Source organism: Conger conger, chromosome 1 (genome assembly GCF_963514075.1).
Source record: "Conger conger chromosome 1, fConCon1.1, whole genome shotgun sequence".
Lineage (NCBI taxonomy): Eukaryota > Metazoa > Chordata > Actinopteri > Anguilliformes > Congridae > Conger > Conger conger.
This window is the reverse complement of record NC_083760.1, coordinates 71,218,497-71,231,452: the sequence shown is the minus strand read 5'-3', so window position 1 is coordinate 71,231,452 and position 12,956 is coordinate 71,218,497. Positions and strand designations below refer to the sequence as shown.

At 40.3% G+C, this 12,956-nt stretch overlaps 1 protein-coding gene across 2 annotated transcripts; it reads right to left on the bottom strand.

Annotated features, from left to right (window-relative positions):
* Window positions 1-2,910: 2,910 nt before the first annotated feature.
* Window positions 2,911-11,457, bottom strand: tmem106ba (transmembrane protein 106Ba). 2 transcript variants are annotated; one of them, XM_061248242.1, is made up of 8 exons: window positions 11,356-11,457; window positions 8,488-8,691; window positions 7,651-7,714; window positions 7,345-7,504; window positions 7,001-7,141; window positions 6,110-6,159; window positions 5,954-6,007; window positions 2,911-5,679 (listed from the first exon to the last, which is right to left on the bottom strand). In XM_061248242.1, the coding sequence occupies exons 2-8, from the start codon at window positions 8,681-8,683 to the stop codon at window positions 5,541-5,543; spliced, it is 804 nt and encodes a 267-aa protein (XP_061104226.1). In that variant the 5' UTR covers window positions 8,684-8,691; window positions 11,356-11,457; the 3' UTR covers window positions 2,911-5,540. The 2 variants fall into 2 exon arrangements, with proteins under 2 accessions (XP_061104226.1, XP_061104217.1); XM_061248233.1 differs by having other exon boundaries at window positions 8,488-8,694; window positions 11,356-11,455.
* Between the last annotated feature and the right edge of the window lie 1,499 nt (window positions 11,458-12,956).

Genomic DNA, 12,956 nt, shown 5'->3' with positions numbered 1-12,956 from the left:
CCTTCCCTGAAAATTACCCACAGAGGAATACAGACATTTTGAGAAAGATGTTGCTTCCTCTTTGATACATGCTATGACAGTTTGAAGTGTGTGCCACTTGAAAGCTGCCACATTCTTAGTCACTCTGTCCTACTGACCTTTGCTGTGCATAAACATCTCTGGGTTTCCTGCGTATGACCTTCTAAATCAAATAATACAAAGCATTCAGAGTGTGACTTTTGTAATAGTATTGTTCTATTGTATGTTGATAATCCAAGTAGGTTTATTAGGATTATTCCATTTTGGATGTATAGTTAAATGCAAATGTATTGGGACAGTGACAAATTTCTGTTGGCCTGGCTCTGTACACGAACACATTGGAGTTGAAATCAAACAATGAATTAATACGAGGCTAAAGTAAACACTGTCAGCTTTAATTTTAGGGTATTCCTATGCATATGCAATACATGCGACACCCATGTAGCAAATACAGCATTTTTTAAGCAGTCCCCCCATTTAATGGGAGCAAAAGTAATGGGACTAATGAGCAAGCTGCAATAAAGTCATCAAATGTAGTACTTGGTTGCAAATACTTTGCACAGCCTTACATCTGAGACCCATTCTAAAATTTCCCTCGGGATGAATAAAGTATCTATCTATCTATCTACATCACAGGACAGAGGCTATCTTCCCTGATGATGCTCTTCCAGGGCTACCCTGCTTTCTGGGGAATTTTACCTTCAGTCTTACCTTCAGCAAGTAGAATACATGCTCAATTGGATTCAGGACAGTTGAATGACTTTTCCAGTTTGGGGTCATTGTCCTGCTGCAAGGTGAAGTGTCATCCAATTAATTTTGAGGCAATCGGTTGGATGTGAACAGATGTTTCTCTTCACTTCAGAATTAATGCTGCTGCTGTCATTCGTAATCACATCACAATAAATTATCATAATAATCGCAATGAAGAGAAGAGAGCCAGTTCCAGGGGTGGCCATACATGCCCAAACCACAACACTACCCCAACCATGTTTCATAGATGATGGGGTATTTTAGATGATGATCAGGTTCCTTTCTTTCTCCACACTTTGTTTTTTTCGATCACTTTGACACGGACTAATACTCATCTGTCCGTAAGACTTCCAGTATTTTATTTATTTATTTTTTTGGACATTCTGTTCTTGAGGCTCACCACTGCTTTGCATCTTGTGGTGAACCCTCTAAGGTTATGCTGCTATACCTTTACGGTAGTCCTTGAAACATTTATACCTATATCCTGGAGAGTGCTTTTGACATGTTTGACAGTTGAAAAGGGGTTTATCTTCACAATGCTTCGGTTATCCGTAAGTAAGGCTTCCGTGGCCTACCTGGATGTTTGCTATTTCTGAGCACACCAGTGCATTCTTGCTTTTTAACAATGTACCAAACAATTGATTTTGACACACTCAATGTTTTGGCTATGTCTCTGATCGATTTATGAGGCTGAAAAATTATAATAAAATATATATATATTATAATGAAAAAAAAAAGCCTCATGGCATTGACGCTTACAGTATATGGTCAACTTAGAGACAGCAGTCAACAATGGCAAATTCTACACCACAAATCAATTCTGGAGCTTCCATGAGCTCTCCTGTGCATGACCTAATGATGCAGAGACAAACAGCAGCCCAAAAAACAGCTGAGTAGCGAATTATCCATTATCCATGTATAAAATGGGACAATGTATAAAAATGCCTGTAATTCCTACATGGATTACCTGCTATGGTACAAGTACCCTCAAAGAAAGCTGACAGTCTGCACTTTAACCTCATATTCATTAGGTTATTTCAATTTGAATGTGCTAGAGAAGCTAGAGGCCCAATAATTTTGCATTTAACTGCACATGATCGTTTTCTTTTAAAATCTTAAACATTTCAGGCTAGTTACGTGCAAAAAGCTACGTACCAACCACCTCATATTGTAGGGAATACTTTCAAATGAAGTCCATACTGCATTCTTTTCCACAAAGATGCCACCCTGTGGATACTATAGGCAATAACAATCTAAGGGACCTCTTTCGTGTGAGGATGACCCATATCTTGTAATCCTGCATGTTGTGACCAAAAATAATTGATAGATTTCCCCCCCAGATGGAGGTGTTAAATGACATGTATTCAGCTGTATGAGAAGCATTTTAAACAGTGTGTTTTGTTCAACAGAGCTAAAGAGTTTGAACACTAACCATCATTTAAGCTGCAAACACAAGCAATACATTTTTAAGTCTCCAAATAACTGTGAAATAAAAAATAAAAACATACCAAAAAGTGGGCCATTTGGAATGCTCTGGTTACAAGTGTGAGAAACAAGGTTACTAAGGAAGTGAAACTAGTGGGCATGGATAGTTCTTTGCAAGCTTTCAGGTGAACCCATGTGCACCTTCACAGTAGAATGTATTCATTGAAATGATTATATTCCATGTCCGATCCCCATGTGTGTACCAGCACCATTGTTTCAGGATGCATTGCGTCACACAATATTTCTCCAATGTGCAAGGTACCAATTAGTGATATGGTATTTAAATATGACCTCCGGGGACCCTCCAGTAAAACCCATAGCCTATAGGAACCCCAACAGGGCAGACTCACTGGATTTCTACTGAGAAGAGAAATGATTATTACTGTTATTTAAGCTGGCATTTTATGTAAATGACAGCTTCTGAAACAGTTGCTTTTATGAATTAATCAGGCAATTCTGTTTCTAATTAAGGCATTTTTCCAAATATGCTAATAAAAGCACATTTTCCTTTGAAACTGCAAGAATGGGACACAGTCTTGTTTATCTGGTAACTAAATTCTCCCAAAAGAGGGGAAAAAAGAATACAGTTGTAAAAATGTTTTGTAGACAAAGAAAAAAAATATTCCTGATCAAATAAGTCCAAGTGCATATACAAACTGAAATCTTTATTCATTTTATTTTCATGCTGAGAAGAAACAATAGTATTGCATTAGAAAAGCACACATCAGTTGACTGGGGAAACAAAATAAATAAATAAAAAAGTCACAAAACTAGCAAGCAACGCATGCCATGTGATTGAGATGCATGTAGACAAAGATGGTATTAGTATTATCAAAGATGGGAGTGTGAAGACAATACCGCACATTAATACCTGCCGTTCCACTGTCACCTTGTAATGACACAATCTGGCTCACATGAATCTTTCACTAACATTTCCCATCATTGTAGCTTGCACTTTCATTTCCTTTTCCATGACAAAACAAACAGGACTTTGAATGGATGCCATCATCTAATTGACCATAATTAGAAATGATGACAAAACATATGTGCAAGTCTTCATACGCTCTGCCAAAAAGATGGCTCGAGGAGATTCACTAGCTTGCAAAACATCTTTCTGACACAGTAATCTAGGGATCTAGGGCGGCCTATGACATAGTGGTTAGGGTAAATGACCGGGACCCGCAAGGTCGGTGGTTCGATCCCCGGTGTAGCCACAATAAGATCCGCACAGCCGTTGGACCCTTGAGCAAGGCCCTTAACCCTGCATTGCTCCAGGGGAGGATTGTCTCCTGCTTAGTCTGATCAACTGTATGTCGCTCTGGATAAGAGCGTCTGCAAAATGCCAATAATGTAATGTAATGTAATGTAATATAATCTTGCACCATACAGTGATGAGAAGAAACAACGGAGTTATAAAGGGGAATGCTGAAATGACACAGCAGTGAGAATGAGAACTAATACACTGTCACGCACTGAACAGCAGGAATCACCTGAAGAGCATGCCAGGACACAGGTTCCAACCCCACTGCATTTATACACGGCCATTATACACCAGCTGCTCTACCAATCTCTTCAGCTGCCTATCAATGTTACTGCCCAAACAAACCAAAGCAAAATTTCATTTGAGGCTAAAGATGCTGCTGCCATGTACAGTACAAACACCAAATATCATGTATCCAATTCAGATTCTTCTAATTAAAATATTTACAAAGACAAGTTTCCCAAAGCCAAGTAGAAAGTATTAGTACAGTATTAAAGAAAAGGCTAACTTTAACTGTTCAGTATTCCATCTACTATAACTAAAGCTAACACATATGCCAGGTTATTTCTTCAACATTTTCCCTTAATAATATGCAAGTCCAAGTAAAAAAAAAACTAAAAAAAAAAAACGTGTAAATGATTATCTTTTCAAACATGATGGAAGGGCACTCAGGATCTCGCACTTCTGACCTGAGGCTTAAAGGAGACATTATCCTGTAACCTCTAAAATGCCTGATATTAACTATAACCTTCACAAATAAGTAACTAGTAAATTGGAGCTTGAATCCTTAGAGAGGAAAAGTCTTAAATGCTTGAAAATTTAAAATAAATTAATTGTTCAATGTAGCAGTCTCAAACACAAAAAAGGTTTATTCAGTAATGCCTGGATCATTAACATCAACTAACTTTCCTTGTTTTTATTTTCTACACTGTGATTTAGCCTGTTTTTCTGGACTTCTCTCTCTAAAGTGGGCCACATCTGGATCAATCACACTTCAAGTGGTACCTCTACATATACCACCATGTGGCACTGAGACTTCTATTGAGAAGTGCAACATTCAGAAAAATATACCTTTGTGACATTTCAAAGTTAAGTGACTGTACCACATGTTCAATTTACCCAGTAGACACAGGCAAGTGAAGATGTAACTGGGAACACCCCAACTGCACCCCCCCCGAAAAACCTTTACATTTATGTAGTTCATACAGAAATATTACACAACACTGAGATCTGAAAAAATGAAAACAGGGTAAAGGTAGTACATATCAGTAGTAACATCACATAAGATTATGAGGTGAAAATGTAGTAGTCAATACCTTTTTGCACTGAAATATGACAATACAGAACAAAATGCTTGGTTTAAAGGCAAATACATTAGAATAAGTGGGAAATCAGTAGTCCATTATCCTACCACAATTTACCGTCTAAAATGTGCTTGAAATGAATTTGACCTTTTATTGAAAGAGTATGAAGCTGAGAATGAAACTCTGGAAACCCTTTGTTGGGACAGACAGTACCAACCGCATTCAAAGTCAGTGGTCCTTAGAATGCAGATATAAATGTTCAGCACATCAAACTAGCTCTTTCCTTGGGTTTCAGTTTCTCCCAGAACACTGGGCGCCATTTAATAAGGTGCAAAACATTAAACTAATAAATTATAAACCAAAATTGGTTTGAGATTAGTGAGTTAGTGGTTCTACCACCTCTATCCAAGAATTATCTTCTTTTGCGCCATCATAATGTACCACATCTTCAGTATCCATCTAAAGTGCTTATTTCCTTCCAATACAACAGGGACATGTGAGCACAATAGGAATGAGAACTTTACACGAATGAGCCCTTTGCCCCTCTTCCCACTGTTAAATCTACCCCTAACATCACAACCCAGTAACAGTATCTTACACCATGAGCACTTAACACACAGAAATACATGATGTTCACTTTCCCTGTAAACTAAGTAACTAAGCGAACCAGCTGGATGGCCTTCAAGGTAGGACTACCAGACATGGTCCAATGGGCAGGGGCGTTATTCAGGGAGTGCAATGACATTGGAGATCTTGGCATGGCCGTGTAAGGAGGTGGTGTTCCCTCCACAGTCCACATACTGGTACATCTCCTGCGATACCTGCTCTACATGCCCAAAGTACGCCGTGCTCACCGTCACCCTAGTGACCAAGGAAAAAGCAGTCAGAGGATTTCATTCCACTTCATCTGCTTGGCTGTCAGCATTGGACATTCAATTGCCATTTGCATACTCAATATTTACCGGACAGCCATCTAAATAAGCAGTTACTCTAATCCTGATCTCCTAATATTAAGATTGACAATTTATTATCATTTCATAATGTCATTTTTTCAATTCTTACAGCGTACGTGTTTTAATTCTTATAATAATATAAGATTTTAAAATACAAGCACCAGTTAAAAAGGTGTACTTACTGCATCATAACCACAATGTTGTGTACTTTTATGGTCTGCAAGGTACAGTAATCACTAGAAGAGAAAGCAGACAAGTGGTTAAACTAGCCAGCTAAGCAGCAAACATTTCAAATACTAGATTTATTCAAACAAGACCTAAATGAACATCATACTTACTACATGTAGCTCATTTCATCAGCTATGGTGGTGGGAACCATATAGTCAATCTGGAAATGACAGGAGTGTTACCATTCATTTAACCATGTAATTCTTCATCAGAAATAAGATTATTTATGAATAGCAGCAATAAGGCCAATATATTTTACTGACAAAAGCCGTAATGAATAAGACAGTTGTACTGAACCACTCATTTATAAAGCTGTTGATGTTGTCTATGGTGGAATTTTCTCTTCATCCAAGGCACTATGTAATGAGTAATAGCACTGCCTGATTGACTCTTTTTCTTCACACAAGAAGTGACAACGGGAGGAGGAGCTGACTTTTGATTCAAACTGTGTTCTGCAGTGCAGCAGTCCAGCAGGTCTCGGGCTACTATATAACTCACGGACACTTCTTGCATTCTCGCGCCGAGGCTTATAATAACAGATTTTTTTCTTTTCAGGCCGATTTGTCACAATGGGAGGTGAACTCCAGCAGGGAGAAAAGTGAGTGATAAGATGCATTGTTAGTCAGTGCACGACCATGCCTTTCACAGTGCAAAACTGGTTTTCTAACTCCCAAAGCACCACGGGAGGTAGCCTGGCTCCAGAACCGATCAATGTGATTTAATACCAGAGATAGTGTGGCTTTTCACACTGGAATGAGCCGAATGCTTCCGCCTAATAGCTCCTTTGCTATTCTGCAGCTCAATTGAGGAATAGGAAAGGCTGTTACACACATTCAGTTAAGAATACAGTGATTTAATTGAGGCTCCCAATAAACAAGGGCCTGGCTGCCTGTATGAGCGAAGTTTTTTGAAAATGTTGCTCCATCAACGTGGAGTTCTGACCCACGCCCACTCAGTCCCAGCGTGAAAGCGTATCTGGGACCGGCGCTGCAGCAGCCTACCTGCTGCATGTCCAGGGGTCGGATGGAGGTGACGTTGCTGATACGAGTCTTGCCAATCACCGTCTTGGAGAACTGCACCTGGGCGGTGATGTTAGCTACCTCCACGGAGTAGTAGTTATTATTGGTGATGCTCAGAGTGTTCTAGAAGCAAAGGAGATAGCAATTCATTTCAGCACCAGGGCACCCAGCATGAACAACTGAAATACGCAAAATGGGTAACATACACAGGAATGGACGTTGTTTTTAGTTTTGTTTTTTTATATTAAAAAAAAAAGTGGTTTATCGCCGATGAAAACAGCAAAGATGATAGAAATGGCAGGGGGAATAAAGAGTAAGCAGCTCACCGTAACATTGAGATAGACGATGCGTTTGGCCTGGTCGTAGCTGACATACACGGACTTCACACCCACGTAGGAGACGTCGATGGAGCGGGGAAACAGGAAGAAGACGGCGAGGCCGGACAGCAGCAGGCACACGCTAACAGACGCCGTCACATACAGCTTTCTAAAGGAGCACACGCCACCATGAGGGAAAACGAAAACCATCAGCCTAGAGCTCAGAAAGGAGATTTAGAGCTGTCTCATACATATCCAATGCACAATTTGACATTACTGATAAGAAATACCGGGATTGAGAAATTTTAGACTCACGTCCTTCTCGGTCTGAGCCTTTGGTCACTGTAAGGAATCAAAGCAACAAGCTGGTTTTCTTGACCTGTGTGGAAAGCATTAGAAACGGTTAATGGCATGCTGTGACACACAGAAACACAATCACAATCACATGTGCAGTTACACAAGCATGGTGCCTCCAATCTGTACTTCCCTTTTCCTCTCTGGGTAAGTTCACTCATTAACTGTGGCACACCACGACCGTCTGCCAGACTCCTAATTATACTGGCTGTGTACATCCCTGCTCTTAATCTGGGGAGCTGCTTTCTACTTTTAGCGGCACATATGCAGGATGTTTCATTCCTCAAGAGCACCGAGCCCAGAGATATAACCAATTATTCCCTGGGCTGCACATACCCCATATAAAGATTTCTAATTTCGCTGATTCTCTCAGCCTGAATAATAGAAAGTGTTCTGGCTTATCTGAGGAACCTCGGGCCTGAGGTGAATACAGTGCTGGGTGTTTTGGGGTGAATACGGTGTTGGGGTGAAGACAGTGCTGGGTTTTTTGGGGTGAATACGGTGCTGGAAGTTTTGGGGTGAATACGGTGCTGGGTGTTTTGGGGTGAATACGGTGCTGGGTGTTTTGGGGTGAATACAGTGTCGGGTGTTTTGGGGTGAATACGGTGCTGGGTGTTTTGGGGTGAATACGGTGCTGGGTGTTTTGGGGTGAATACAGTGTTGGGTGTTTTGGGGTGAATACAGTGTCGGGTGTTTTGGGGTGAATACGGTGCTGGGTGTTTTGGGGTGAATACGGTGCTGGGTGTTTTGGGGTGAATACAAAGCTGGGTGTTTCTGGGAAGCGGGCGTGTTCAGCACCTCGCGGGATTCGGCCTGTGCCCTGGCACGTGGGGCAGGTGACGCTGTCCCTGCCGGTGAACTCCACGTAGGGGAACTGAGACACATCTCCACCCCGGCTGTCCTCACTGTGTGAATCGGTGTACTCCGGGGCAGAGGTGAGGCCCTCCTGGCACTCATCCTTGTGCTTGGGGTGATGGGAGAGCGACTTGCCCATGCTGACTGCTGCTGAGGTTGGGAGACAGAGAAAAGGGACAAGTTTCCAGTGGCTGTATCTGCATCCAGATCCTCTATACTCAGCTTTCCACTCCGAAACTGTGTAAAAAGGGAGACCCTGTTGTATGGAGGGTATCCCAAACATGAGGGACAGAATTTCAGAGGGTTTAGGGGCGATCTGACATATTATAACCAATCTCAAGATTACCCATCCATTTTTGCCAAGTGAAACTTGCCAAGTCACCTCTGTGTCATGTTCATCAGACTCACTCTTACACAGGTCTAATCTTAATCACAGCAGGATTCCCAGAGGCTAACTGGAAGTTTGTGGATTTTCAGCTTGGAAAATGAAATGTGGTGATTGGCAGAACGCTATGTGATCCAGTAGGAAAGGCACTCTGATTCCCAAATGCTGAATGCCTTCAGAAGTTATTATAACTTTTTCTTGTAATCAGATATACGTATGATTTAGCTAGGGTTTTTGGGGAGTCCAATCAATTGGCAGTTTTTTTTTATTGGGCTTAAGGAAAAGCTATATGATCGAAATGGTCTGTGCATGGGTGCAAGTTTAGACAAATGTTTATTTTGTTTCAGACCTTTTCGGCAAATGGTGAAGTGTCTTTTAGAAAATGTGCTGACAGTCAACAGCTCATTTCCACTCTCCATTGTGCCATATGACACGCAGCTATTGTTAGAGCACAGCTGGCAAAGGCAGAGAGCAGGCATGTGATGGATCATAGGAATTAGCTACAAGCGAGAGATGAGGTGGGTGTTACCTGGCCGACTGAAGCCCTAACGCCCTGGCACTGCTATAGTCAATTGCGATTCACGCCTGAGGTCTCCCAGCAACTGTTGCCAAAGGCAAGGTCCAGATTCAATTCTAGCCAGAACCACTGCAGTCTGCACAGGAGCCTTTACTGGGTAGGCTACATCAGTTCAAAGCCATTGATAAGCATATCATTTTTGATCTTCCATTGAATCCAGTGGAAATAACTTAAGATAACAATTTTGTAGTGTTTCAAATTCACAACATTTTAATTTAATCATAATAGGTAGCAAAATCACCACTCCACTTAGTGTAACATAGACTTAAAACAAAATTGATAACTATGCAAGGAAATAAAAATAGGTTGTTAGATCATACCAATACAATTCATTGTCCATTTGACTGCATAAACCAGCTACAAACCGAGCGATAGTTTAGCAAAAACCCAACACATTGTCAATCTCAGTAATGCCTCAAAACTCTGCAAGCTGTTTGTGAACTACCATTTCGTTATCACGTTAGGTCTGTGCTTGAAGATAACCTTTGACTAGAATTTCTTTCGCGTTTATGGACCATTGATCGCTAATTAGACCACATACTCTCAATGGGGGCCAAATAGGTTGTAGTCTGGGGCACATTAATTGTTGCAGATGTAGTGGGTTTAGGCCCTATAAACCTGTAATCAGACTAGACGTTTTAGTTCTACAGCACTGCATAAGCCCCTGCCTTTTCTTTTTGCGCACCTAACTAGGCCATGTTTATTTGGAATGGTTCTCAGGGGAAACATTTGTACATGTGCCCCATACCTGCAATGTTATATCGAACTACTGAGGTTGGTGTACCTGTGTTACTTCAGTCAACATTTCCTTCTGTTTTCCTGATACTCAACACAATGCTGGCAGTACTCCTGTGATTTAGCTACAGTATTTTGATTCTGTCACACTGACATTCACTTACTGCAAATGCCAATGCTATGCAGGTATAATTGACAGTACTTATCCTCGCCGAATTAAGCCAAGCAAACACAGACTTAACGCTTCGGCAACATGAAGGAATTTAGTTAATAAAAAATTATTTAATTTCACGTTCATCTTAAATAGGAGCGCATACAATTAAATCAATACCCTGATGTTGTTTGCATGACGATTTACATCAACAACAGTGGACCACGTAGCCGACTATAAATTACTATTGTTAAGTCACACAAATAATTAACGTTAAAACTAGCTGCCTTTAATAGTGCACTATTTAGCAAGTGACCATGTCATTAGTGCGGTGTTTGCTATGAGGCAGACGCCCGACCGCAAAGGTAAGCTAATACATGGCTAGCTATCTTGATAAATTAGTCGTATCACGAGCATTCGTCAACAACAACAATAACAGTTAGGCCGATGAACATAAGCGATCATAAAGATCGCCGAATGCATTCTAAAATCCGTATGTGGTCTAATTAGCGATCAATGGTCCATAAACGCGAAAGAAATTCTAGTCAAAGGTTATCTTCAAGCACAGACCTAACGTGATAACGAAATGGTAGTTCACAAACAGCTAGCCGCGACTGGTTATTATGGCTTAACGTTATAAAGATGTTTCTTAGAACATTATTAACTAGCTACATGTTAAGATAGCCTACTGCTAGCTATCATTGTGGGATTTGGGAAGCATACGGTTTACGTAAACGCTAGCTCTTAGCAAACTGCAGGGTAGTAGCTTCATAACAATCTAAGCCACGGCTCTGCCTAGCACGGCCTGTCCACTGGAGTGGTCACCTAGACTAATAGTACTCTGGTGTGAACAACATGCATGATCGCCGTTACAAGGTTTTTCACCCTTCATGAAATATAGCGAAACAGCTAGCATTCATTCTCATTTGAACAGTCAAATATTCAATGCCATTCCACTCTTACCGGAATGTAATCTTCTGTAGCTAATTTTTTGGCAATCGTTGGAGGAGATCCTTGCTTATTCCTCCCATTACTTTGACCTGCGTAATACTTGGTCACGCCCTCTTCGGGTCTCGTGCCAATGGGGATGACGCAAGTAGTCATTTGTTTTGATGACTAAAAACAAAAACATGACAAAACGTTAGTTTCTCTGTGTTGCACATTCACATGATATCGTTAATTATTTACAAAAAAATCAAAATAAAATACTGACTGAAATAGAAACAGGAAAACAAACAAACAGAAAACACAGAGTGTGTGCTTGTGTGTAGGCTACTCTCAAAAAAAGAAAGGTTCTTGAGGGTTCTATATTGAACTATATGGATTTTTGTGTTCTATATAGAACCATATGGTTCTGTACTTGGTACTATATATAACTCCCCTGTCTTTTGCTGCTTTGCTTAGTTTCAGATGCAGTTTCAGAGTCTCAGAATTTTGGGACCCTGGTATTACATTATGAAGCTAATGTTAACAGCAGTTAAGTAGCAGAAACCAGCAAGCATGGCTTAAAAGCTTACAACCCTACTCAGCAATTTACAAAAATATCTGAAAGTAGCAGATATACCACAGAATGTCTACAGTGTCAAAAATAGACATTCCTGTCGAAAAGAATCAATGCTATAATGCATGTATAATGAACAATTAATGAATAACAATCTACCTAATTCAAATGAGTAAATAAATTAAGAAGAAAAGATAAATAAATAGTACGACGCTAATTCAGCCTTAAAGGGCCAGTGTTGTTTTTTGCCCCTGCATTAAATACAGACCTATATATATATACCGAATATATATTACATTTTGGTCATTTGGCAGATGCTTTTAATCCAAAGCGATTTACAAGTGCATAGGTTTGCAACAATAATTGCAACCAAAAAATCAGTCTTTCACATCTATGTGGAGGAATTTTAGTCACTCTTCTTTGCAGAAATGATTTAATAAAGACAAATTGGTAGGTTTTTGTGCATGAACTGCTCATTTAAGTTCCTGCCACAGCATCTCTATTGGGTTCAAGTAAAGATGTTGACGAGGCCACTCCAAAACTTTAATTTCACTTAAATTTTTACATTAGCCTACATTTTATTTAGCAGCAAAAAATAGCATTTCCATCTCAAAGGGAAATTTGTATTTTTACGCTGAAGCATATTGTAAAAGCGTCACACAACTGGCTCTGTATAATTTCGTGCTGACTAACTACACAAATAAATGACATTAGAGTGCTGTGGGACAGATGGTCGACATTTCTGTCCCGTTCCGCAGGACCATGAGTGTGAAATAATCTGATATACGGAAGTTATTTTGACAAAGCCACGCGAGAAACGCGCGACAGCTGTCCTCTCCATTCACATTATCAGTGTGATTTGATTTCCATTTTAAATCAAGAAAATCCAGGAACGGTATAGAGAGGCTACCGGTCCCTACGGACAATTTAAATTAGGAAGTAGTTCTCAGTCAATGAAAAAGATCCATTCAAGATACAGCATAAGATCATTTGGAACACGGTATTCAGCGGCCCTAGTAACTGGATATCAACTGGGATGGTTTCAATATGGCGTTAACGCTAT